The sequence below is a fragment of the Hippocampus guttulatus genome, chromosome 15 (genome assembly GCF_054856545.1).
Source record: "Hippocampus guttulatus isolate MCC_2025c chromosome 15, RoL_Hgut_1.0, whole genome shotgun sequence".
NCBI classification, from domain to species: Eukaryota; Metazoa; Chordata; class Actinopteri; order Syngnathiformes; family Syngnathidae; genus Hippocampus; species Hippocampus guttulatus.
The window spans coordinates 11,425,728-11,453,672 of record NC_141275.1 but is presented as its reverse complement, the minus strand read 5'-3'; the positions used below and the strand labels follow the sequence as shown (position 1 = coordinate 11,453,672).

General features: G+C 45.7%; 1 protein-coding gene across 3 annotated transcripts; it reads right to left on the bottom strand.

Annotated features, from left to right (window-relative positions):
• Positions 1–13: 13 nt before the first annotated feature.
• Positions 14–27,827, bottom strand: mtus2a (microtubule associated tumor suppressor candidate 2a). Of its 3 annotated transcripts, none has more exons than XM_086130507.1 (16): positions 27,749–27,827; positions 17,519–19,805; positions 17,211–17,442; positions 15,051–15,299; positions 9,737–9,901; positions 8,591–8,689; positions 7,117–7,283; positions 6,906–7,031; positions 6,232–6,298; positions 5,596–5,810; positions 5,304–5,409; positions 5,116–5,189; positions 4,933–5,031; positions 4,670–4,789; positions 4,470–4,570; positions 14–3,794 (listed from the first exon to the last, which is right to left on the bottom strand). In XM_086130507.1, the coding sequence occupies exons 2-16, from the start codon at positions 19,529–19,531 to the stop codon at positions 3,371–3,373; spliced, it is 4,257 nt and encodes a 1,418-aa protein (XP_085986633.1). In that variant the 5' UTR covers positions 19,532–19,805; positions 27,749–27,827; the 3' UTR covers positions 14–3,370. The 3 variants fall into 3 exon arrangements, with proteins under 3 accessions (XP_085986633.1, XP_085986634.1, XP_085986632.1); XM_086130508.1 differs by having other exon boundaries at positions 4,470–4,567; XM_086130506.1 differs by having other exon boundaries at positions 4,470–4,789.
• Between the last annotated feature and the right edge of the window lie 118 nt (positions 27,828–27,945).

Sequence of the window (27,945 nt, the reverse complement as noted above, 5' to 3'; positions counted from 1 at the left end):
TCAGAGGCAGTAAGGATGTTCAAGTGGACTTTAATTTAATTCGACGACCGTCTATTCTATAGGCTAACACAAGTGATGAGTGGAAACCGGAGCAATTCCTAAACGGACGCAGCTGTCTTCAAATGACATTAATCAAGTAGGTCTGCCACACTTTAGCACTTCATGTTAACCATCACAATGCTAGAAAGTTGAAAGAAGAAAAACAGCAAAGACCGACAAAACATGCTTCTACTACTTTGTCGCACGAAGACACGAGTTTGTGGTAAATATATTTACATTCGGACATACAATTAGTGCCAGAACAAACACATTCATTGCCTCGGGCTCAAGTTGTCATTTACCTCCACGACACTTCAAAAAAAGAAACAAAGGAAGCCATATAGGGCTTTATAACAACAGCATTTACAAATGCAATCCTTGTGTAAAAGACAAACGATTTGTCTCATTCGGGGATTAAGTGCTACATATTGACATATTAAATGGCTGCTACAAACGCAGTATTGTTTAGACAAGAGGTCCTATTATGTTTCATCAAATCACGTAAATGATAAAAAATACAGTCATTACATTTTGTTTTCACCTTCAGAGCGAGTTAAAAGATGTCCACAGGACACACCGGCAGGGTCATTTGTTGTTTTGAATTATATTGTTATTTATTGTGTTGCAAACTGTTGTTGTAAACGGTATTATTTTACACCTGAACTGACCCTGAAGTACAATTGTAAATCATTGAAAACACAGTGACTGAGTGACTGGCAGTTTTCGTACAAATAACATTCTCAAAATCATCCAAAACAATCAATCAAATGCTTTGTTTCGCTTGACATCCCTCTGTTTAAGAGCGTTAAACCCTGTCTACTAACCGTTGGAACCCCCCCCCCCCCCCTCCAAAAAACCTTGTAGTTCCTCGCCACGACACAATTTGCTCTTCGTGGCCATTAAAAGTGCTGGTATGGTTAATTCGCACCCACTTTTGCGGTTTGTTTCCGAGAAGGGAGGAAAAAAGAAAAGGGCAACACGGAAACAACGTGTCATTAAATGCTGTAAAACAAGGGGGGCGGGGGGGGGGGGGGGGGTATGGTATGTTCTGCATTTTGGCGACCGATTGATTGCATTCGTTTTTTACAGTCGTTAAATCTACGAGTATGATGCATCGATTGAACATGTTTATCCTTATTGTTTTTGGACCTTTTAATGCCTCTTTTGTCGCATTTGCCATATACACTAATGATGAAGGTTCCCCCAGCCCTGCTGGAAAAAAAAATACATGACCAATACCCCTATATAACTCTTTCACCCCGCCATCGTTCTCTCTCATGTTGTTTATTTACAGCAGTTTGTTTTCATGCAAAGACGAAACACCTGTAACGCTCTTCAGCAGGACACGGTTGGTGTAAACGGACTGAAAATCAGGATCTTGACTTGGTCATGAGGACCCTGAGGCTGAAATGTTAGTACATTACAATCCTGGTTTGTTTCTATTGCAGTTTAAAAAAAAAGAAAAGAAAAACAATTACATTGAGAAGTTATTAAAAAAAGAAATTGGAAAGAGGTTATTGGAACATGTGAAGGAGAAATTTCCCTGAATGATCCCTTTTGCAACACTTAATAATTAGTGTTATTTGAAAAAAGTTTAAAAAACATACTGGCTAGTACATGTTCTGAGAAAGCAGACACATCAGAAATTGTTTTTGCTTTGAAAGATTCTTTTTGGACGAGTTTAAAATAATCTTCACAAAGAGGTAAACTGAACTTTAACGGCGAGCCACGAGAGGCCCTAAAGTCAAAAGCTGCTAATTGGAGAGGAAACACACGCCTCAAAAGTCAAACAAAACAGTTCAAAACATCTTCATGAATGACATCAGTCAAAAAAAATAAATTCTCTCGAGACTTTGGCTCATTGAGCATCTAAAAGATTCACTGGATGTTTTGTTTTACAGAATTCGGAGGTTCCACTTTTTCTAGCTTATTGACCGTTAATTCATTTAACAACTGTCCCCTGTACTGTTCATTTCCTAGCTAAAGTTAGCTAAATAAATAGACAAACCACAGCAATAATAAGACTGGAAGACATTCACAGTGCATGCGTGCTGAAGTAGCAAAATAAGTGGAAAAAATCAGTCTGAAGCCTCTGACAGTGATTGGGGGGGGGGGGGGGGGGTGCTTCACGGGAAGAAGCGGGCCCAGCAATTTTCTTTGCAGACGTAGTATCGGAGGCAAAATGATGTCTGTGTGGAAGGGAATTTGGCGGGAAATGCGGGATTCAGCGAAAGTGTGTGAAAGTGCACCGTGGATAAAAGCTGCATCTACTGTTTCGGCGCTGCTGTGGAAATGTTGCCGTTGACATTGTAAACAGATTTCAGCGTCACGATCGCTGTTTAGTGTTGTGGTGTCTCTTGAACGTCCACTGAGGCAAACGCAAAACCGATTTCAATCCCCGTATCGCGTGAACGCATTTCGATTTGAAATTAATGCTCATAATTATTTGTACAAAATCATAATTTGTGTTCAAATATTCATTATTCAAGGGGTATAACTATTGCAACATCATTGCGAGATTTGTTCGCCCATCTATAGTTTACATTGTGTATTAACATCGAACTGGCTGATGTTTAGATAAGTCAAAAGTTATGTTTGTTTGTTTATTTTTAATAAACAATGTTCAATTTCCTCTGTTTAGTTTGACAGGAACTCCAACTGGGAGAGGCAGTAACATTCCAAAGCACAATTCGCCCCTTTTTTTTTTTTTTTGAAGAATTGTTTCGTATCTGCCAAACTATGAGTTGAAGTTTGCTGCCATCATCTGGCACGCATATGTACATTTTTTGTTTGCAAAATCATCTTCAAGTCTCGTATCTCGAAAAACACTTAAGTCGGGTCACTCTTAAGTCATGGTATCATCGCACTTCTTTGGAGTTCCTTATCTGCATTTCTGGACAGATACCACAGGTTTTTATGCAAATGAAGGTCTTCCCTAAAACCAATTAAAACCGACAAATAGTTGATAAAAATTGACTGACCTTTGCTGGTGAAACGGCAGAAGTAAGGCGCTTTGCTGCGGCTCTAGCTTTGTAAAAAGAGAACTGACAAACTCATCCCAGTGGGAGAGTGTGTCACATATTTAATTGAATGCAGTTGTGTTCTGAACACAGGAGGCTTTTGTTCTTGTGTGCTGCTTCCTCGCTTTGTGGGAAGTGACTTCACATTGTCACTATTTGTATCGCTCGTGTACATAGTATATACAACCACTGAGCTAAGTTGTCTTGCATGTTTGGTAAAAATTATCTTTACGTGCAAGAAAGCATCAGCAGTCAAACTCAGAGTAGTGATTTGAGGAAATCATTTAAAATGGAAGGAAAAATGAAGGTTTTTATCTCTGTAAAGTGAGACAAGCTAACGGATTGCGATTGGCTGTTGCCCTGTGAGTGGGTGTGCATGGCCCCGGTGAGAAATTCTGATTGGCTGGTACCCTGTGGGTGGGTGTGCCCGGGCCGGGGGAGTAATTCTGATTGGCCGTATGGAAGGGGGAGGCGGACTGCGGCTGCTGGGGGCAGCCTTGGCAGTGGGTGGGCGAGTGGCATCCTAGCGGAGGAGCAGGTGAGGATGAGAACAATGGGGATGACGGGATGGGGGAGGTAGAGAACGAGCGGTGGAGGGGGGAGGACGAAGGAGACATCAGGGGGCTGGTCTGAAGACGCCACAGCAGCTCCTCGTTGTTTCGACTCAACCGCTTCTTCTCTGTGCTCTCTTTCTCAACCGATTCCTGGAGGTTGGCGTTCTCTTCTGACAGTTGCCTGTAGGAGCACCGCGGTCAAAGACTGTACTTTAAGTACATTAAGCACCACAGGTCGGTTTATGTTGGTTCTGTATGAGAAACCACCATCTGGTGCGAGTTTATACCAACAGCTGCATAGGCATAAACGGGATACAACAGGGCAAGGAAACACAACTATTGTCATTGGCTGCTTTACGCGGCAACTCGTTTGTGCAGTCAAAATTAAGACAGTGCGGTGAGAGGTGTGTGCGGCTCCCTGGAGGTCATTCCGACAATATTTGCAAACAGAAAGGGAAAATCGTAGGAATGAAGAGGATCAGCGCTGGCTTTTCTCTTCACTTTGTAACCACGGGTATACCGCTCTATTTCGATTTGTGCTGTTGCCAAAGCTCGTAACTATTCCATTTTTGTGTTTTATATAAATACGTACACATTTATTTAATATTTTTTGGGGGAATAAAATGGGCACCCTGCAGCTCAAAAACTTGACGTAATAGAAAAAGATCAGTTTTGGATTCTGCACCCAAAAAAAATCCTTAAACATCTGTCAGACCCCGCGAAACAAAAATGGCGTTTCCCAGTTTTATTATTGCCTACTCTGCCGAACTTGAACGGACCCAAACTATACAATATTCACCACCCAAATATGAATTTCATTGAAACGATCGCAAGTAATGCGTCATACGTGTTTTACCGAGATAAGGTGAGGTTCCTTTCAATACGAGCTTTCAGATCTTCATTTTGTTGCTGCAGAACCTGGACTTTCTCCTCCAGGAGCACATTCTTTTGGGCCTGCTCAAAAGTCAAAACCCCAAGCAAAGCAATGTCATTCATTCGGCCGACGTATTCGCAGTGTACCTGTCGCGATGGCGACGGTGGCCTATTTGAGCCTACCACTTTCTCCAGGTCGGAGATCTTCTGCTCTTGCTGGTGTATTTGCCGGTTCTTCATTTCCACAACCTCCTTCAAGCTCTTGAGATCATTCTCAATGTGCTGGTATGGCGCTAAGGCATCCTGTTTGCATGGAAAACAGCCCCTGAATTCAAAGACTTGTATGATGTGATGACATTTGAAAGAAACATTCGTCATCTGACCAGTTGGTCGGCGTATCGAAGCAGCAGCGCGGTGTCATAGATTAGCCTTTGGGAAAAACTCACAATTATCTGTTCGTCGGTGCTCTTCCTCAACGCCTCTTCAAAGCGCTTGGCTTTGTCCCGCAGGCTGTGGTTTTGAAATGTGAGCGTGTCCACTTGATCCTTTGTGAGGTGACGCACAGAAAACAAAAACGTTTTTTTTTCCACCAGCTGTGGCTTCAAAAGCAGTATGCTGTTGGAGCGTACCTGAAGAGAAAGCCTCAGTTTCTCAAAATCCTCCTCAAGCAGCATCTTGTGTTGCTCGTGCGCTTTCCTTAAGTCTGCACGCGTTTTGGCAATGAGGAAGAATGAGTTTGCGTCACTTGGAGAAGGTCAAATTGTGATTTTTTTTTTTTTTTTTTTTTTTTTTTTTCCAGTGTGACCTGCAATCCTACCTCTCATGGTTCGGGCATGCTCCTCGTGCAGCGTTGCCATGGTGATGTTATGCATGTCTCTGAGCTCCTGAATGACTGCCTGATGGTGAGCTGACATCTCCTCCACCTGGCACACAACACCGAATGAGGACTTGCGATGACTTATCACAAACATTTGCTTAGACCAAATGAGGGTTGTTGGACTTTGGGCTGAAATTCAATTCAGGATGAATCTAAAATTATGCTGGAAAGCGTAACTTTTTTTTCTGTCTAGAAAGTAAACAAATCTGATGCGATGCTGCCCTCTTGTCACCTGCTCCTGCTGCTGGGTCCGAAGCTCCTCCATTTCCGACTGATGCTCCACCTTCAGGTGTTCCGTCTGGGCTGAGTGACACTTGCGTAGGCTCTCCTCCGTGGCGGCCAGTTCCGCATCCTGCTGCGCCCGCAGCTGCCGCAGTTCTCGTTCAAATGCCGATTCTGCCGCAGACTTTTCCAGCTTGAGTCTCTCCCAGTTTGCGCAGTTGGACACTGAGCGAGAGGGATGAGTTTGTCGCATTTGAACGTGCGCTCACGAAAGACTCACCTCTTGATAAAATCTAACGTGAGGAAAATGTTTTTAGAACATTTGGAATTCACGTTATTGCTTCACTGAGAATATTCTTCACAGTGTTGATTCTAAATGTTTTGTCACGTTTTTGTGGTCCACTGCCCCCCCCCCCACCCTTCATAATCTTAATGCCACTCAAACTACCATATAACATATCATCATTTGTACGGCACCCATAAATGCCACAGGAATATATATTTTTTTGAAGTGGTGCAACTTGGCCCCTATCCTTAGCAACTTTCTGACAGTCAGCATATTCATTCATTAATTCAGTGTGTTTTGACCGGGAAGAAGAAGAACGTAACACAGGACAAAACAGGAAGTGATGAAGTGTCGACTCACCCATTTGCTCTTTGATCGTTTGTATTTCTTGGAACAAGTTGGATTCATTCTCTTCTGTGACTTTATTCTGATGTGACGGGAGGAGGAAAAATAAGTGCGCGTTAAAATCATCACGTGGCAGAACAGGTGAATTGGCAACATTTGCACCATCTTATTGACATGAATAAATGAATGCAACGGATGGGGATTTTCAGCTTCTGCCTGTTGAACTTGTACAGACAGCAGGTGGCACTGATAGCCTCCTTTTGTGAGCCCACGCTTCAACAACTCTTAATATTTATCTGCACCTAGAGGCTGGCGATTGCTGCACTCAGACAGCAGCCATAAAGAGAGTCTGGTCACCTCACAGGTTAAATCATTCCCGAGGACTCGGGAGGCTGCAAGAGAGAAGCTCAGTGGCACACTGAACCTCCCCCGCAGTCATGAACACTCTCCCCCCATCATCATCATCATCATCACGCTCGGGGAGCACGCTGTGAATCTCACCTCATAGTGTTAAATACAGTCTGTGCTCTTGAGTGCTTGCGCAGCCTACGTTTCAGAAAAGTATAGGTTGATCGAGGAAAGGCGAATCCAAATCAGCCTGGAGAAATGCCTCATTTCTCAAATGAGTCTTGACGCAACACTGCGGTGGCATCGTCTAACGCTGCACTGTATTCAATTAGCACCGTCACCTTGAGGCAGTAATGCTGAGTGGTGATGATGAAGGCTTCTAAACCCAAAGAGGTCTTCCTCAGTTCTTCTTGCAGGGCTCTCAGTTGCTTCTCTTGCCGCTCACAGCGTCCACGCAGCCTCTCCAGCTTATGCGGCAGAAAACACAATGACATCAATGCCTTGGATTCGCCGGACGGCTCCCCCCGGCGCTCATATTTGGGCCAATTTCACCTCCTCGCGTTGCTCCTCGTTCTCTCTCTCCTTTGCTTTCCTTTCTTCTTCTCTCGTCTGAGCATCACCCTTCTCTTGCTGCAGCTTCAGCGGAGGACCCCGGCGAGGGGAGCCAGGGGTGACAGACCCCCGGGCCGGTCCTCCTGCAGGCCGCTGGCCTGACTGGACTATAGAGAGGGGAAAAACAAATATGGGGAATGAGAATCATGAATGCCAGCGATTGAATATTACATTGATCATCTATTGTTTGCTCCGCCTCTTCTCAGTAGAGTGTCGTTTGACTTTGACGCCCTTTAACCGGTTGCCAGCCAATCACAGGGCTTCCCAGTCATTACATACTTGTAAACATTTCCTCGGAATCTGCATAAATTCTTAATCAAACTGACGAGTATCGACCAAGGAAATTTGGCCCGACCTACTGCTCATGGTTGTGTTCACCTGACAAATGACACAAAGTTAATTGAATCTTTTGTCCAGAAAATCCCCAGGGCTCTATCTAATCTCATGATTAATGTGACCGGCTAATGACCGAAATGCAACATTCCATCAAACCCTTCGCTTCAGTAACTCAAGGTATATTGCCGCATTTTGGGGCAAACGAACATATACGGCACATTTGAATAACTGAATGTTTAGTTTTAACAATGGGGGATCATGGAATATGTGAGTCACCTTGACATGTGGTGACCACATTAGCCATTCTCGGCGGAGCAAATCCTTTTTTTCCAGTGGCAGGCATTGGGATAAAAATAGAAATGAATTGATGACAACAAACATCACCAAGTCCAAAATAGGATCAATTACAATGCCGTGTTCATCTTAACAGCAGTGCACGCTTTGACTGCCTCGACCTTATCCCTCAAGTCAATTAATGCATGGGTAGCGGTCTCCATGACAACCTGGGGCCGGGCTTGGGTAGCAGGGTCCCAGATAATGAGTGAAAAATCAGTTTGCGGGAGGTGGGGGTGATATGATGAAAAGCCCAGGGTAAAGAAGAGAGGAGGAAGGGGAGGGGGGGGGGTGCCTGAAGCCATTCAACAATTTTAGGCCAAAGGACTTTCTGGTAAAGGAGCAATTTAGACAAAAGAGTGGCAAGGAAAAGCTACAATTGGACACACATACACATATTGTATGTGAATGGCAGACGAGAGGGGGACAATAATGCAAAGAACAATGGGACAATCGGCAACATTTTTTTTTTGTTCCCCCATCAGACTGCCACACAAGCAGCTTGCTCTAAATTCAGTCACTATCTCCGAATCCGCGTAAGAAAATGCTGACTCTTGAGTAGAAAAGAGAAAGTCAGCAAATTTGGAGGAAAGTGTAAACAAGGGTAACTTTTTTTGCAAAGATGCAATGCAGCCAGGCCACTTCTTCTGTCATCGGATTGTTTATCATGAGTTAATGTGTTTTATGGTGACAATTTAGCGATATACTGTATATAGTTTCAAAAGCTATGAAACGGATAACTGACCTGGCGACTGAGGCTTGGGCGGAACAACTGCCAGTCTCTTTGGGGAGGACGGTAGGGAGCGCGTTACCTCTGAACTCCGCTGGAACTCCTTCCTGCCAACTGTTAAACGACGAGCATTTCACTCAACACTGTTTCGACGAGGGAGTGAGATCATGAGCCTTTGATACTGGACAATACAAATGATATGACGGAAAACGGTCAAAGATCAGAAAGATGAATGAAAAGTCACCGGCCAGGATGAGCAAGCACTCGTCTGCTCCCCGTGACTCTTACAAACTTTCCAGACAAGACAGAAAACAACTCTAAACTGAGGATGATATTCGGCATGACTTTTCCCATATCAGTTCTTCTCTTGTGTGTCACATTAGATCTGGTGTAGGAGTGGATGTGAGGCGTGGGTGTGAAGAAACCGTAGCTGGATTTAGAACAGTCTGTGAAATGCGCTACCTTGATACTTTGGAATGGGGGCTGGGGGGGGGGGGTTGTGGGAGTGGGCGGGTGACAGTGAAGGATTTTGAAGTTAATAAAGGTGTTTTCGAGAGGTTATTGTTTGGAGTCTGTGCAAAGATGAGATGGCCTTTGAAAAGAAACTAATACAAAGGGTAATGCAAGAGAAGAGTCTGATCATGAACACATCTGTTAAAACCCCCAAATTGATGTTTCAGGTCTGCCGATGACTGAATTGGTTTGTTGTGTTAGCTGCAACGTTTACATTGACACAATTGTAGCATTACATGAGTGAGTGGTCCTTTTCTAAAACAATAAAATTCCATTTATATTATTCTTGATTTAACATTTTTGATTGAAAGAATCAACTTGTGCTATGCATCCAGATAATTTCCATTCATTTTTTTTGTTTTAAAAACCTGCCTGCACTATAAAATTAAGTTTAAAAAAACGGATTCTGTTCAAAATAAAATTGTATGACACGGTTGTTTTTTGATTTTTCAATAACTATGTAAGTGGAGGAATAATGTATAACTTGTCACTGCATATGCACTGTCCTTGTTTCTACCCAGCACTACAGTAGTGCAGTACGTTTTGCTACGCGAGAAGAACAGTACTATACATGTGACAAAAGTGTAACGGAGAGTAAACAAAAAAAAACCTCAATCAACAACATGAAAAAAAATCTTTTCTACTGACCCCCGGGGGAGGTTCTTGGTTGAGCGGGCAGGTAGCGGCGCGGCAAAGCCGGGGTGGACGGTGGCTGAAGGCTGACGCTGCGACATGGCGGACCTCTTTGGTGATCTGTTGATGCGGGGGCGCCGGTCACTCGATGTAAAGGAGGGTCCTCGCTCACACTCAGACCTGGAATAGACATATTTAAATGGATCATATTCTCAATTTATATTTTTTGGATGTCAAAATTATGTGATGAGAGCGATACGAAGGAGATTTGGTTTCTGGTTTTCTAAATGCGGGCACGCAAGGCCCAGGTTGTGTAATCTATCAAATAGATAAACACTGCCTGTATCCTGTTTATCTCCCCTACCCGATCGATCATGACACGACGCCGGCACTTCCGCACTGTCCCCGTGTGTGACAACGAGGGATAAACAAGCAACTCTGAGGCGCCGTTTCAGTTATAACTCGTCTCCTTTTAGACCTACGTTGTAAGACGTTCGACAAGACAGTTGAAGTGCTGAGGGGCAGCTTGGTGACAGCATTTCCCACACATGCCACATCGAGGAGCAATGTGAATGATAACAAGAGGAGATCCAGGGGTTATATCAAGAAACCCCAACCAGTGGATTTCGTGAACTGGAAAGGCGACGCCACCGCTTGGCAAAATGTCTGCCGAAGATGGATGCAAGCACACGAGGAGGAGAGTAAATTGCAAGGAACAAAGCAGCTGGGCTCAAGTGGAAGCAAACAATATAAAAATGAGAGATGAAAATAGATGAGCTGATGCTGCTCGGATGGAGCCGGTGGCAAGCTTCTGCTCTTATGACAAAAATGGAAAAACTCCAGGGATATTAAAAAAAAATGAAAGGGTCAGTTGGAGATTGATTTATTGGTACGGGGTCTTGAGGCGTAGTCCTTGCCACCGTGATTCTGGGAACAGGTAGGCATGTGCACTTACTTGAGCCCAGAAAAAAAAACCCCTAAAAGTTTGAAGTCAGTCATTCTTTAAATCCGGTTTATTTTGTGGTTTAACCTCTGTCTGTTAAACACAGTGGGTGGGGGTGGGGGGTGGGGTTTCTGAGACGGATGTCAGCTTCATTCTGCGGTGCGCCTCACACATGACACGTCGTCGAATTAAACTGTGAGATCGAATTCATCACGCCCTCTAATTTGTTCCGCTTATTAGTCAGCGCTTCCTGTCATTTCTGGCAAGTTTTTAGTTCCTCAAATCATCATCGGTCTTAATGAAACGGTTGCAGCCTTCCGCGGTCCTCGTCAAGAGCCTGTCCTGTATTTCTGAAAGGCTGTTGATTTACTCTTAAGCCATGATTGAAGCAGAGCTGATTGAAAATGTCCCTGTCATGTGTCTTGTTGGGGTATTGTGCCAGTTAGTGGAGCAAAGAGGCAATTTTACACGCCTGAAACGTTAATAACTGGGCATATCTCCACCGCATATCTGCAGGAAACTCTTATGAATGAATGCATGCATGTCAGTAGCAGTACAGTGTGTGTGTGTGGGGTGGGGGGCAAGGTTAAAGCTGCATTCATAAAGCATGAAGTTATGGCCCCTGCAAAGATGCACCTGAGTAGAAGTCTGAGGGGAAAGATTACACGCGAGGTGCCCGAGGATAAAGTTCAGTCTGGCGAGATGGTGTCCGCCGACACAAAAGAAAAGTGTGAGGCTGCTCAGTACTTAAATCACACCTCCTCAACATTGGTGCAGAAGCGCTGTGAGCAAAATTGGAAGAAATCATTTCAATGAGTCGCGTTTTCTGACTCTGGAATAGGACGACAAAAGTAGTCACGCTGAGAGATTGATCGACGCTGGGAAGAATTGTGTCACTCTGTACGTATCTTGATTGTCTTAAGGAGTCACAGATGCCTGTTATGGTGATATTGACGCTTATAAAATCTGTTCAGTCGAAGCTGAAGAGGACAGCCTGCATGCAGTAGTTGATAATGTGACGATTTTAGGTGAGCGAGGTTACTGACGGGCATTAGTTTAAGAATCACTGAGATCTAAATGTGATTCGCACGTCTGTACTTGAGCCTCGGTGAATGCTACGATAAAATGAGGCCTCGACGCCGTCACGGCTGCCGCGATAGTTTTTCTTCCTTTTGCTGCCAAGTGGCATCCATATCTAATTGGCCATCTCACTTGCTTCTCCTCTCGTGTGTGTCTATAGGCACACATGCGCCACGCAAACCATCTGGTCACGGTGAGCTAGCATGAGTCACACACCAGATCTCCGCTCGGAGAGGTGGCATCTGGGGTGCAACATCCACTCTCCTCGTCGGTGCTAGCCTCTCACACACTTCCTTCCTGGGACTTTGCGTAGCGTTCCCTCATAGAACGACTTCGCCGTTATTTTATTATTGCCTAAAGAGGAGATTGACTGCAGCGCTAATGCTATATTTGTTTTGACTATTGGATTTCCAATAATGTGAGTGGGCTTTACTCCGCAGCCCCCCCCCCCCCCATACAACCCCTCCTCCCGCAGCGCTATAACAGAACCTGTCAATCAAAGCGGAATTAGCAGCGTCTTCCCAGTGCAAGCGACACACATGGATGCCTCGCTCGCTCCCACGCGCTGAAACACCTTGGGGATGTCAGCGCTAGGATGACGACAGGATTGCCTTAATGGCTAATCAATGTTCGTCAATAACATATACCTACACGGTTGACATAATTTAATACTTACAGCTTAATATGCACACACAGCGTTTGCGAACCGCGTTCGATCGCTTTTCCTGCCGCTGATCTATAAAGTATGTTCGATGCTAGCATTTTTGCCGCCCGAGGGGGGGGGCAAAGTCGACCATTCAGCATGTCCAACAAAACGATTTTGCGACAGCTTCAGTGATCGAGGACGGCCTGCCAAAACAATGACGTGTAAATTCAGACGGGGATGTGATGAATGTGATCGGCGTTGCCAATCGCCGGATTCATCAAAACATATGGGTCTCTATTGAGCTGCGTTGTACCGAGCGTTTTTCACATTCTTTCCAATAGGTGGTGGCCTAAATCATTTTTGGATGCCTTTTTAATGCCAAATATTCTCTGCTCACTGATCACAGCGGGCTGATCAGCTTTGACGCTAGGGATCTTCGCCTAACCCACATAACTGAGGCTTGGCTTCATATCGCTCTATTCCTTAATGATTGCTCCTTTCTGGATCATCCGGAGCCCAAACGCAGCCCGTTTTTTCCCGTAGATCAATGGTGCGAATGAGCCACTGAGCCCGGTTTCTATTCTCTTTGCTTCAGAATGAGATTCTGGGTTGGTACGAGTCCCCTGACAAACGCTGCAAAGATGTGTGAAAACTCATCCGTCAATCTGACTGCTCTTTGATCAGATTTCGGAGTGTGCCGTGAGGGGAAATGACTCCTGCGTGAGGAGGCTAATAAGGTTTTGCAAACACTCTTCCCAACACACACACACACACGAAAACAGTGTCGAAAGATGCCCCTGGTAGTTAGAAACCATGATTACTAGTGCAATCTTCTCCTTGTAATCGTCATGTTGCCATCTTGCTCAGTCACTCGGAAGCTAATTATTTCCAGCAGCACCTTGAGCTACTTGCCGATTCTGCAGTGCAATTATTTATAGGCAGAAGTGGCAATATCTAAAATTCAAATTTGCGCAAAGTTTCAATTTCCAGACTCTTTTCCCATGACTCCTCATTGCCACATGTAAAAAGAAGGTGCAGTTTTTATCTCCTGTAATGATCAGCTGGTCGGCTGATTCTGTTTTTTGCACACAGCGTGCAAGAAAAATAGGAAAGTTAGAGTGACGGTTTCAATGTCCGGTGATTTTTGGATAATATTGTAGAACTCTGGTTAAATTCTGGGGTGTTTGAAAGCCTGAAGAAAAATTTGCTGGTTGTGGGGGGGGGGGGGGGGTGTATATAGTCATTTTAGGCATAAATAAATACACGCTGAGATTTGTCTTTTAGTTCAGGTCTTTGAATATTGATAAGAATATGAATATTCCGTCTTCTGTTATGCAAATGCTGAATTCTTCCTCTTCTTTTGATTATGGTTGTTAAGAAAGGGCCTCCCCCACATTGGCACACAGTTTGCACTCACGATCAACCAATGGGAGGGCGACAGAAGAGATGAAACAAGTGCTCAGGGGAAACGAGGGAGAAGCGGGATTACGTAACGGGGGAATGTGACGTACGCGAGAGCCAAGGATCTTACGTCAGCTGTAACTGGGAGAGAAAGAGCAGGCAAACTATGTAGGTCACATTAAAAACGCATGCGCTTATTCCAGATTCAGCCCACTTCAAGGACTGTAACGTTATGGTTCTGCACATTTAATGCGGCAACATAAAACATGAGTCGGCAGTAGTCTGCGCGAATGACTCCAGCTGAATTATAATAGGGTTTTTTTCTAATATATAAAAAAATAATATCTCCCCAATCATTTAAAGCACAAGTTTTGTCATCTCGCATCTTGGTTTGAATTCACTCAGTACAGTTTGAGAAAATGAGAGGCTCTAAAGCAGGGGTGTCAAACTCATTTGACATTGTGGGCCACATGCAGATTCGGAAGATGTCAAGTGGGCCGAACCGTTAACATTATACCATACTGTGCTATGAATCACCAATATATCATCTCTTTCCTTTGTTTTGGTCTCAAGAAGCATTGATTGGCGCTTTCATATCATTTGCTGCGTTGGGTCTATCTCGGTGACAGACTGAGACTGCTGTTTTCTTCCATGATCAAAACAATGTTGTCTTCTTCTGTGATCAAAACGGTGTGCCCCCTAGCGGATAATCCACGAATTGCATTTTATTTAAAATATTCATTCTGTGTCTTTAATGCATTTTTTTCACTTTTAAATGATCCAGCGGGTCGGATCGAACCTCCTTGAATCCGGCCCGCGGGCCGTATGTTTGACACCCCTGCTCTAAAGTCTCTACCGCCGGCCGGGCCCAGCACAAGAAGCCCTCATGAAGTTGTGTTGGGATGTTGAGGAGAAAGCCGCTTTAGCTGTAAATACGACATAATGAATGCGGATGGGGAGTGTTTATGCAAATGAGGCATAAAAGGGGTAATGAAAACACGATGGTGATGATAATGACACTCTCGTGTAGAGATAAAGCTGGCAGTGTTTTTTTGAAATGCATCTGCCGGTGTATTTTTCTCTGAACCTGCCGTAAATGAAGAAAATGCTGTCCCGACATGATGGCATTTTCTTGCACACAAATGCCTTTCCACCTCGTTGGGTTCTGAAGGCGGAATATTCGCGGCACAACCGTTTTGTGTCCGTGCTAGTTGTACAGAACAGATCCCAAAATCAATGTTTGAAACGTTGAGACTTACGGTGAGCCGTCCTGCTCGGGTCACTCTGCGCGCTGTCGGCCGAGTGTGCGGAGGAAACGGAGGACACGCTTGAACTCCTGACGAAGCCAAACGCGGCCAGGCGGCCCACGGGTAGTCGGGTGGAACTGTAACCAGGCGCGCGAAGGCCCGACTGGCTTCCTTTGGGAAGCAGGGTCCTGCAGGTCACGGCCTGCGCCTGTGCTGATGCTGGAGTCTCGGGAGCGGGAAGAGTGAAAACCTCATCGTCAGCTAGAAAAACACACACGCACATTGTCAAATAGGTTTGCAAACAGTGTGTTGAATAAAAGCAGAGAAGAAGATGGTAGAACAACAGTCGGCTTTAAAAAAAGTAGTAAACCTTGATCATTTCACCCTTTCAATACCTGTCCAATTATATTTCAGGGTGGGGTAGCGAAAACAAAAGTATTGTGGTACTGTTTTTAAACTCTTAACACTCAAAACATAAAGCGGACAAACCTTACTTTATGTCAAGCGGTAATTGGGCATTTTTGTGGACGTGATTGGAGCGGGCTAAATAAAGCAGCGCCGTCATGTTTATTGCCAGTGCAATCGTTCATCATTTTGTGCTGATTTTTGCTCTCCGCGGGCTTCTCTGCGGTGACTGTGCTCAGTCCACAATTTTCAGAATTACAAATGCTGCTCTCAACCGCTTTTGGCTTTGTGTGGTCCTCCTTGCAGGCTGAGCGAATGGCCACTTCTTTATCTCATGCCAACATTGACACAGGGTTTAAAACGCGTCGAGCAATTTGTGGCTTTGCTTGTTTTGACAAGAAATCCTTCAGTCAAGCTGGTCAATCAGGGAAATGCACGAGGGAGGCAGAAAAAAAGGTTTTTTGTTGGACGAAAGGGGAAATCCCCCCCCCCCCCCAACACCTCCACATGCGTACACACTCCTCCGGGCCTTGCAAGTTCTAGAATAAGGGCAAAACATTATCCCCTGCTGGCTGCAGAGATAAGACGGGAAGCTACCGTTTCTTCTCCAATTGCCACAACTCTCCGCTGGGCGCGACAACACATCAATCCGCGAGTAAAAACATTTTATGAGTGAAAACGGAAGCTCCGTTTGTGTGCAGCCGTTTTTTAGGAAAAGTGGGGGAGTCGTGGCGACTTTTCCATTTTGTCAGCCTGCCCATTGCTCCGAGTATTAGATTTGGAGCGCACTGCTCTCGAATTCTCAGCTCTGGATCATTAAAGATAAATGTGCCAATTTCACCCCCGCCCCCGTTTCGAGTCATCCCCCTTCAAGTGGGAAGGCACAGAATAGATTCTGACAAATATCCACTTCAACCCAAACAGCATAAATCCTGTTTCTCTCGCCGCTGATCGAAACCCCCCCCCCCCCCCCCCCCCCCCAAATGAATCTGAAGAGATGAGAGTGCGGCTCTGGTGATATCGCAACGTGATCTCATGCTATACAAAATGTTAGGATTGCATGCAGTGCTTGTCGGACCGGCAGCAGCGGGGGTGGGGTGAGATGGATGCAGCAGGAAGATAGTGACATTAATTAAGAGTTAAATGGAGCTCACTTCAAAGCCCGCAGGTCCCAGAAGGCCAAGCAGCGCGAATCAACAGAGATTATCAGAAGAAGATGGGGCACATGATAGCACTGTGCGAATAAAATCTGTATGTATAGAGAGACGTTTCCATCTGATGGAATGTGTTGCACGACGAGCCTGCGTTCTCAGCTTGATTTTCATGTTATTAGACCCAAGGCGAGAGCAGTTTAAATATGTATGGAGGTGAGAAATGGAATTTCAACCCATCAGCAGGTAGAATGATGAGCACATTTCGAGCTTCGGTGTGCCGGCGACAGTCTCACACCGCAACATAAATCGGACTGCAGGTGCCCGGGGTAGAAAGTGAATTGTCTGAACTGGAAAACGGGTCGGGTATTTATTAATTTTTGCTTCGTAGACGCAGCCTCTCGGAGCAGGACGTTCCCCCCTCAGAGCGGCGCGCGTCTTGAAATCCTCCAAATGGATCAACCAGAATTTGAGCGAATGCATTTTAATGAGCTGCTTTCATCTCAGGCCAAATTTGTCAGAGCAGTCCTACATCTACTTTCTGCTGCAGATAGGGAACAGCTTTCCGGTGTGTCACATTTCTGAAATGAAATTGGACAGTTTTGTTTTTTTTCACCTGTGGTGCTGTGGCTCTTCTGGCCGGCTGCTGGGCAGACTTGTTGGATGACTGTTGACCTCTGACCTTTGCCCTTGACTGAACTTGAAGCTGTCCTGGTCACAGCACCCAAGCCCAAACGCAGACCTCTGCCGGAGCGCAAGAGACTTCCGCTCCCTCCGGTCTGAGCGGCTGTCCGAATCTGTATCGGGTCCTCCGCAGAACTCTCTTTAAAACTGGCTGATCTGCCGACCTAAAAATGATGGATAAAATACCTCGATTAAGACCGTACGACCTTACTCATATCTGAGAATCTTCCCTCTTCCTACCTCTGAGTGTGATCCATAGAAGTCCCCCGTTTTACCGGCCAGTTTTGGGGGCGCTGTATAGCTGTGCGTATGTGTTGGAGGGACGGTGTTTGAATGTCCCGGAGCACGGATACTCCGACTCAATAATCCTGATGGGAAGATATTGGTTTGCATGTCTTTGTGGTACTTGTCGAAAAGCAAGTTGGAGGCACTGAGTACTGGCAACCCTCTGGTTCCTTTCTCAGGCTTGAGGGGGTCTTGAGGAGTCTCTTTGAAAGAACTAGAAGACGTTGCACCTGCGCCATGTGTGTATACGGGCAACCTTGCTGGCAAAGAAGATACCTGATACGGTCCGTCGGGAGCCTGAGGCTTGAACTGAGGATTTCTCCGGACGTAAGTGATGATTTTTGGGCGGATTCCTTTCGGTTTGAGTTTGGGTGAAGGAGAGCTGTCTTTGGGGCTCGAGGTATGGCTTGAATTGGGGATGATTTGCTGGTTGGGGAGAGGCGCTTTGGGGATCCCCGTTGGATTTATGTGGGTTGGAACTGGCGCTTTCGGACAAACGCTGTCGTGGCCCTGGGCTGATGGCTTGACATCAGGGCTGCTTCCTGAAGGAGTGTGTTGAACTCCTCGATGTGCCTCCTTGGAGATGAGGTGCATCGAGGCTTGCCTGTGTGGTGAGCCCTGCGGCGTCCTGAGAGGGGAGTGGGGAGGCGTAAATGTCCTTTTGGGACTGGAGCAATTCCGTCTGTAGGTGAACTGAGTCTGGGGTCGCTTCTCCATGGTGGACGATTTGGAGGCGTTTGAAGTGGACTTTGTCATTGAACCTGGTTGCTTCTCCGCTGACAAAACCTCCTTTTTGGCTGCCTGGTTGGGCTGTCTGGATTGGAAGACTGCGTATGTGTTGTAAAGATGTGAAAAATCGGATGGTTCGCGTAGAGATGATCTCGTAGGCTTTTTGTTTGACCCGTTGGGAGCGTGACTCGGCGAAACCGTTGCGGTGTTGTTGGAGGGTGGTCGCCCGACTTCGGCACCCTGACCGCGTAGCTCCGCTGTGTTTTGAGCTCCGCCCATTTCTGACTGACACAAGGGTCTGACAAGCTGTTGTCGCCTCGGTGGTAGAGCCCTTTCCTCAAATCCCGCCCTTCTTCTTTGGCCCAGACCGCCATCCGAGGATGATCCATTTCTGCAATGGCTTCTCTCATCCTGTCCGTCATCCTGACTGCGGCATCGTTCACGTTTCTCCTGATCACACAATGGCGGAGGGTCGTTTTCGACTCGAGCTGCCCTTCTTATAGCTTGGGCTGAGGTAGTGTTGTTAGCGTAACAAATGTTGGTCTTGGAGCTGGGCAGACGGATAAAAGTTTCTCTGCTGGAATCCAGAGCGCTGGACAGACTTCCACTGAGATTGATCGCGGATAGATTGGAGACGAACACGTTTGTTTCCGACTTGGACTGCTTCAACCCTCCCCGACCTTTCTTGGTGTACTCTTCTTCGGTTAAGCCTGCCTCACAATTGTCTCGCTCTGTATTATGACACGTGTTCTTTGCCCGCTCGTCTTCGTCCCTCGGAGTTCTGTTCATCACATTGTTGCTGTCGTTGTCGTTCCTTCTCACCCCAGTGGAAGTAGAGCTGGCGGTTGAACTGGAGGAAATCGACATCGGACCCTCACCCTTATCTTCTCCTGTGCTTCGCCCGTCTTCGTCATCGTCGTCTTCTACCTTTGGGTTTCTCAAGAATGCGTGTATGGCCGGACACTCCACGAGCTCGATCTCTCTGAGCCCTGGCTCTGAACATTGCTGCTCGGAGCTCCAGATGATCATCTTGTCGTGGGATTCGCTTTGTGACACCAAAGGTGGGAGCGAGGTCGTATTACATCCGGTGCCTTCTGACAATCCTCCTTCATCGCTCAAAAAAGGGAATCGATTGGCATTGTCATCGCCAGTGCGAGGAAATTGGTTTGGAGCTTTGCTTGTGATCTTTTCCGCTCTCTCAACAACCCCGTTTCCCTTGAAGCTAGTGGGGATGCTCATTTTGGAGGGTTTCTTTCGAGCGCTCAAAGATACCAGGCGGTTACTTTATTAATCCCAAAGGAAATTCGGGAGCCCGAGGCCATTGATTGACTCAGAAAGCACTGTGTTTTCCCTCCTTATTTGGTTCCGGTTCTTTTTGATGCTGTGATGTGGTCCTCCAAATATAGCTTTTTTTTTTTTTCTTTTTTTTTTTACACCAGCTCACCACTCATCTTGCATTCCCTTTGAGCAAGCAAAGCGGTCTGCGGTGACTCTGCATTGAGGACTCTTTGATCTGAAAGGAAAAACAAAACAAAACATAGCACCGTAAGAATACAAGATCCGTTCATTTGGAGAATAGCTTTAAAAGCGATTTCTAGAATGATATCATTTTCGCGTCATCGTCAGTGGATGGTTGGTTGCATCGCATCATTCAAGTCTCTTCACAGCATTTGTTTCGGATCTCCCATAACTGCGGTCAAAATCATCACGTGCTCAATATGTCAAAGCAAGAGTGCCACAGGTAAGTACGGGTACAGATTAATCAATTATAAATTCGGGTGAGTGAGGAGGGAGGCCTGATCTGCACTTGTTAGACTGGAATGACTCGGAGAGGTGAAGAGGAAGAAGGAGAACAGTATAGAAAGATTTGTAACGAGCCCTTTTCCTTCATGAGACACTGAAATTTAAAAGGCATTATCTTGCTTCACACGTATTTGTTTTGATCCACCGTCCAGTGCGCGGCAGCGGCTAAGTGTCTGCGTCCGGCGAGGAGGCAAAAACATGCCAGTGTTGAGGAGGAAAAGCAAAGCACCAGCTCAGTGCGTATAAATCCATGTTGTCGGCCTGATCTCTGCAGGGGGTTAACGCGCTCCTCGAGCATACCATATGGCGGATTCTACCATGAGTTGCTCGTGTTCAACAACGGAACAGAACACACGGTTTCTTTGCAACAAAAAATACAAAAGACCAAAACAAAACTCATGCGTGTTAAGAATCGTGTTTGTCCTCGTTTTTCAAATATGTTGACACGAAGGGTAATCGTGCCATTAGGTTAACGATAGACAATTTCATCTGCAATGAAACGAACATATTTTTGGAATGTGGGAGGAAGCAAGAAAACCGAGACAAGCACGGGGGACGATATATAAATTACACACAGGAAGCTTGCGGCTGGGATTCAAACCCAGAGCTTTGTAACTGTGAGGCAGGCATGCGAACCGCAAGTCTACACCGCTGTCGTAAGGAACCACATTACATGATCAGTGTAGTCATGCTTTTATCAACTCTTGTCTTTCCAATTCATCCTCATGAATACTTGAGTCGATTCCAAGTTTGCAAACGGAGCTCCTGCAGTTCAATAATCGGAGCAGCGGGGGCATCAGCACTCATTAGCAGGTAGCCTCTTCTTCGTGTGATGCTGACAGAGTGGCAAAGACAGCAGCCGCTTTTAATGAAGAAACTGTTGGAAGATTTAGCTTGTGATGTTGTCACACGTATGGCAACTTGAAAATGAGGTCTTGGTTTCCAACAGGCAGGGAAGGTCTGCCTCAATGACTTTGGTTGTTGTAGGGCGGAGAATCGAGTCGCTTGATTGATGGCCAAAGCACCAAATTTTGTTGATACCACGTTTTATTTCTCTTGGCTATAGTTTTTATTTTATTTTATTGATTTATTTTTTTTTGTAACAAGTTTGCTCTCACATGATATCAAAATATTTCAACTTTAGCCTTCCTTACATCGCCTGCTTAACTCATTCAGTACCAGCCAATTCTGGACCAAGTCTGAAAAGACGTTTAAAAACGTCTTTGGGAGTGAATGAGTTAACAGAGCTACCGCCGACCTGCCTTCAAATCGTGTGCTCAAAACGCATAACGGGATACTGTTCCGAACAGCAACATGTATCCTGAAGAGCTTTGCTCAACATCCTTCTTGCCGTTTTCTACCATTTATTTCTGACATTATTCCAAGTTCTTATTGGATTTGGAAGACAAACTGCTGCGGAACGCGACGCAAACCATGTCGGTCGACAATCGGTGTGCTCGCTGTTCCGCTCTGCCTCACTGCAAATATTTACCCTCAATTGCCGCACACAAACAAATGACTTGCTAATTATGAGCGCATGCACGTAAACTGATTTGACGAACCAGGGGAGCTGAGAGGGACACGTGACAAATGCAGCGTTGCTCTCTGTGCTGATGACGGCACACTTTGAATGGTGCAATGGTAGAAACCTGTTTATTATTGAATAAATTGTCCCATTGAGTTAATAAATATATACATACAACCTAATTTGGACTGGAATAAGATGGATATGCCTCAGAAAAAGGATGTCAGAGTCTTCCTTTGGGTTGCTCTGCCCCATGGTAATAATAAAAAAGCGAAAGGAGTGACATGGACGAAAGAAATGAAATTCTTACCAGCAATATTGCACATATAATCAGCCTTTCAATTGTGTTTCATATGCATTTGGAACATATCTTTGCCACATAGATTCAGGGAGTACTAAGGCCTTTCCCCAGTCTATTTAATGAATGAAACCCCAGTGAATCTCCATTTCTAAAAAAAAAATATCCATTAACATTATGCAGTGCAATCGGAATAAAAGCTCTCTTTTTCATTTCCTCTCCATTATGTTTAGTTTTACTGTGGACCCATAAAATAAGTCCGACTGAGTATTCGTGGTCACGGGCATGAGGTGAACAAGGTAGGAGCGTTTGTAAGAAAGATTTTCTCGGCTACGCGTGACATCTGAACTCCGCAGGGAGAAATGTAAGATGCAAAACCAAAGGGGGTTGGCGGGGGGGGGGGCAGTCCTGCTTCTGTTGTCATGGTAATGTTATCCATGAGAACGACACAATCCACCTCTGGTCTTTCGTGAGCGGGAAAGGTCAGCGGCAGAAAGAGACGGCCACTTCTGAAGGTCAGCGGGATGCTTTCAAACCGACAGCTCGTACTGTAGCTGTACCTTCTTCTGTGCATCAACCGTGACTCGCAACGCTTTATGAGCACATCGTACAGGTCCAAAAATAACCGGCTGAAGACCTGGATGGTTGACAGTAGGTCGAGTCATCTAAGAGCAGGCATGTTCTGCCAAACACACGCGCCTCTCTTTTGTTGTGGCTTTATCAGCACATGTGGATATTACAGCAGCCATTTGTCTTTGGCACTTTGCTTTATTGCTCTTCCCCCCTACCGGAGAGCAGACAGCTTCTACACAGCGTGGTCCCAGGGGGGGAACCCCGCTCGGCACACGTACACACACTTTCCACCCGAGCCCCCGTCGCATCTTGTCCGCTTCATCCGCACTCAAGCCAAATTCCAGCAAAGTGAGGAGGAAGCGAAAGAGGCGACGCAAATGGGAAGACCATTGACAGGAGCAGGACCATTAACGTACGGCGGTGGAGTGGTCGCTCATGACATAATTAGATTTAGCGCCGTGCTTACATCAAAATGCGGTTGTCGCGGTTATCCTTGACATCGACACTCTCTCCTCCGCTACTGCGCCTACACGACGGTCTATCTGCGTGCTTGTAATTAATCTCTAATGACGTCCTTTTCATCCGTGTATATTTTTAGACGTTTTCCCCATGGCTCGCTGGTGCGTGGAAATGCGTGCGTTTCTGTGACGGCCGCTGGATTCTAATAGAATTCCTCACAACAACACATGCTTTGTCGTCACATGTAGAAATCCCCTCCTGAAACACGTGGACTTTCTTTCATGTTCTTAGAATCCACCAGTAGGATGAAGCTTAGCGAGAGCCTCCGTTGAGGAATAAGCTGGCCTTAATCACGCAGCCATTCTCCTCCAGTCTTCTCTTTCAGGTCTGCTAAACAGCAGAGAGGCAATAAACCTGAAGGAGACACAATAGAATCGCTCAAGGGGTACCTATGGCTTTTTGTGCAGATGAAATACGCGATGGCGGGCAATGCAGCGGAAGAGCTCGAAAATGGTAAAACTGTCTAATAGTTGTTATTGTTTCCAGAGAAGGATCTGCCCCAAAGAGAACAACAATCTACACCTGCGGTGTCATGAAATTTGCTGACTCAAATGCGATCCATTGAGCCCAGAAATGAGCGTTTCGAGCCCAACAAAAAGATGAAGGCATCGGGAAGTACGCCGCCGACATTAGCTACCGGTGCTAGTGCTACTTCGACGGTGGTTAGCTGATCCATCGGCGTCGTTTCTTGTTATCGAAGGCAGTGTTTGAATGATTTAACTTCAAACATTTGAATGACCGTGATCGTTTAAAAAAAAAAAAAAGTTTTTTAAATGAGGGAGCATCCGTGACGTGACCGATTCCGCTCATTTGCCATTGAAGACGTTATTGAGCAAGCAATGCGTTTTGGCATAGTACAAAGTAACATTACAGTGCTTAACCAAATTTTAAAAATAAAATATAAGGATGCTTAAGTGTCAATTACAACATAAGGCCCGTAAAATTTCCTAAAGCTTTTATGACGCCCGCAGTTAAAAATCGTACGCAAGGTAGATGAGCGCAATGCAAGTGAAAGCATCGATTCCATCTTTTAACATGATAATACAGAGTTAATGAGAGGGAGGCTGACACGATCAATTCCATTTTCATCCGTAAAGCAACCCCAATAATCCACCCTCTCCCCTCTCATTTCCCTCATATTCGGATGCTTTTTTTTTTTTTTTTTGGTAGCTCAGGGGAATTCATTCGTTATCACGAGGCGGGCGCTAACAGGATTTGGGGTCAGAGTGGGTGTTCATACCTTGATGAATGAGAAGAAAGTGGAAATCGGATCATCTGCAATAAAAGCTGATTTATATCCACGTCGCGCACGGGCGGGGCGATGTCGCCTACCAGAATGCATCCGAATATCCTCATAGAGCAGTAATCGGATTTATTCGCTCAAGTGAGATGAAGAATTGCCATTGCTCGTTCCCGAGCATGCGGGCGCTCCTTGCCATTTCCACGTCTGCTAAAAATAGCACGCTCATTAACACAATCGACACCTCTTAACCAGGTAAAGCTATGAAGGAAAGATGCGGTTTAACATGCACACTTTGCCAAGGGGCCACCTACGCACTCGGCTGTTGAACAGCGAGAGAGGAGACAAAGAAGAAAAGAACCTCTTTGACAGCGTGCACACCAGCAACCCTTCTGATGAACGGGTCCTTAAAACCTTGATGCTTTTGTTACGTGTTGCTTTTACCAAATGGGGCAATTGTTCTCCCGTGTGGAGAGAGACGGGAGGCAAAACAACAAAGCAAACAAAGAGAAATGACTCAGGAATGCAAATAAAGCGAAAAGAGAATGCGGCGTGTGATCCGATGTCCGGTTTGTGCCTATGGATTTATTGAGCCCAGCGCAAGCACAGTACAGACGGAGCCTAAAGCCCCGCAGGGGTATCGTGGGGAGAAGTTGTCTGTTCCCGCACGGTGGCTCTGCGTTGTTATTAGTAAAGCCCCTCCACCCCGGAGGAAAACCATTCACTCTCACACGGCTGCGTGAGGAGACAAAGAAAAGGAGCGAGGAGTTCAAACGCAGAGCTGATTCAGCCGAGTGATCCCATCGATGTGTGAGAATCAGTTTTTGCACGGCGAGGAACTTAGCCTTTTGCCCACGCAAAAACGTACCCAACAGCCAGACACCAAGCAGGAAATGTGCAGACAGCGTGGAGAAAGAAGGCATTGACTCTGTCGTGTGCTTGAGTCACGTCTGATATTTTTGGACGACACAAAACCTTGAACGACAGGTGCTGCAGAAAGAAGGAAAGGGAGCGAGCGCAGTAGAAATTTCTCTTTAGCCTTGTGATGTGTGAATGCAATGAGCAAGTGGCAGTGAAGTACCGGGAGCGTGGGGGAGGGAGCGCTGGCAAAAGGTTGGTTTTGGTGTAATAGTGGTAGGGGAAGAAAAAAAAGGGGGGTGGGGGGAATGGATTCAATTGGCTGTCTGAAGAAAAGATGCTGTATAGTCTGGAGTGGGAAAGGCGCTGCTCTAAACAGATGTAGAGACTGAAAGGTGTACTGTTCACTTTTTGGATGTGAAGTCAAATCAAACAATTGCCTATAGCAGGGGACAGGCAAAACCCCCCCATAAAAACGAATATATATATATATATATATATATATATCTACTGTATATTTAATAGAAACCCAAAACATTATTTTAAAAAAAATACCCGGTGTGAAACATACAATTGTCCATGAAAAATTGAATTATTTACAACCGCTAACGATATTAAATGCAGAGAAAACAAAACGCACAAAAGTTTACAAATCACTTGAGTCCTATAACTGTTACATGATCTCATACGTTTTTAACCTTGCTAGAATCGATAGCGTTTGCTAACGTGTTATAATAAACATTTAGCAAAAAAAAAAAATCGAAAAATGGACAAAGGTCAGAATGCCTCGAGATTATGTAACTTGTATTTGTCGTATGCAGAAAAGGCGAGCTTTGAAACCAGATTTATAGTTCGCTATCCACATATATGTAGACGATTGCATATATAATAAACACCCATTGTCAAATATCATCAGCGTCTTTCATCCGATAAAAACATTTTAGTGAACGTACAACTGACGTTTATGTTGGCAAACAGTGAGCAATGTTAAGATTTCCTCATCACATTCAACACTCGTAAAATGTTAAAAATCAACGCATGACAGTATACGACGATCACACGACGGTAAAATGGATTTGAACCACCTTCTACGATTGACACACACTTTTGTTTTTGTTTTTTTCGCTTGGAAATCTTTTCCATTTGCGATATCCGTGTGTACGGTCTACGTTCACCAGGTCGCTTTTTTTCATCCGTTTGTGGCGTCTGTCTTCCAGATATGCCAAGGCAGCTTCTTTTCGCACTCTTGTTTGCTCAATTGACAAATTATTCACGCCAACGCTATCTGTACTCCACCCCCTTCACCTCATTATTAATCTCTCTTTTTTTCCCTTGCCCCTCCTCCTCCTCTTCCACCCTACAAAATGACCTTGAAGGTCACACCGTTGTGCACCCTGACAGCCTGTCTCACCTGCCAAGTCACATGCGCACACGCGCGCCCCCCGCGCAACATCCATCCTGCAAGTTGCTAAAGAAACAAACTCCCGACCCCCCCTGGTGGCTTCGCTGGCAGAGATCCGCTGAATTGATCGTTGTTCAGACATTGCAGAGGTCAGACATAATGAATCAATCGCGCGTGCATCAGCATCCCCCCGGCTGCGCAAGCCAAGGCCGCAGGCGACCGCACTTTGATGCGGTGTCAAATCACACATCGGCGCGCCGTGCCGATATTGACAAGATGAAATCGACAGCAAGGCACTCCACGTGGCATCCGTTGACAACGCGTAGTTCAAACGAACCCCCGGACGCACTCTTTGGTATCATCTTTAGGACCGATTTGGATCCGTTAGTTCTGCGGTGCAAGAATTGCAGTCCAAAATCAGAAGCGCAAACGAGCACGAGTGCCCTCCTTTTGTGCACGCGTGCAGTTCAAGGACAACCTGACCGTCAGACGACATTTCACTCGGGAGAAGAGGCGGCCAGCTGTGGACGACACGATGCCCTCAGTGTTGTGCTTACCTTTAGTTGACCCAACCCCTCCCCTTCCTCTTCGCACGCCCGCAGTATCGGTCTAAAAAACACTTCATGCAAAAACTAACTGAAAGCTGCTTTTGATTGGACATGGCCGTTTGTTTATAGAAAAGCCTCCCCCCGACGAATGGCAGTTGTGGACCAAAATAGAAAAGGTGTTCCCAATTGAGAGCTGAATTATTCATATCCGGCGCATCCGACTTGAAAAACACTTCATCTGGAAAGAGTTAAGTCAGCACCATAGTGTGGCAATTTTTTTTCTTTTAAAGAAAGCAAACCAAGGCCCTTTGTTTATACATACGCAACAATGCCAGAGATTCCGCTTAGTAATATTCCCCCCCGGTGTCATCCCCGTGTGCGGTGGATCATCGCAGCAGTTCAACCTCAAGCTCGGATAATCTTCGCGTGATCATTAGCGACTTGACCTGCTGCATCCATCGCGGCGGCCCGTCTGACCTCACGTCACTCCACTTTTACGGTCCCGTCTGCGGCTCCCGTTACTCACGTCAACACAAATAACCCCCCGACCTTCTCGTACGACAACTAGAAATAATCACAAATCCTTATCATGCAAATTCATCAGCCACACGACACCGATTCGATGAACAAACTAATCGACACAGACCGTCTCCAACCGTATCGTAATGGCAAAAGCTATTCACGGCTTACCGTCTTATGCACTGACGCCAGGAACACTCGTGTGACTTGCACTCTCCCTCCTTCTGGCTCTAATGGTGCTCAGGGAGAGATGCTGCGGACAGGAGGAGGAGGAGGAGCTGATGGTGCTGATGCTGCAGCCACTCCTGGCAACTTGTCAGAGTACTAGATTTTCTGTCTCTGCATCACAGCGCCCCCTGCTGGGTCTT

Excerpts from the sequence above, each read along its gene's own strand:
- mtus2a (XM_086130506.1), bottom strand. The coding sequence starts at position 19,531 with ATGAGCATCCCCACTAGCTTCAAGGGAAACGGGGTTGTTGAGAGAGCG. Across the intron at positions 17,443-17,518 it reads TCTATGGATCACACTCAGAG|GTCGGCAGATCAGCCAGTTT; the intron begins GTAGGAAGAGGG and ends CATCATTTTTAG. Across the intron at positions 5,410-5,595 it reads GGACCCAGCAGCAGGAGCAG|GTGGAGGAGATGTCAGCTCA; the intron begins GTGACAAGAGGG and ends GTTGTGTGCCAG.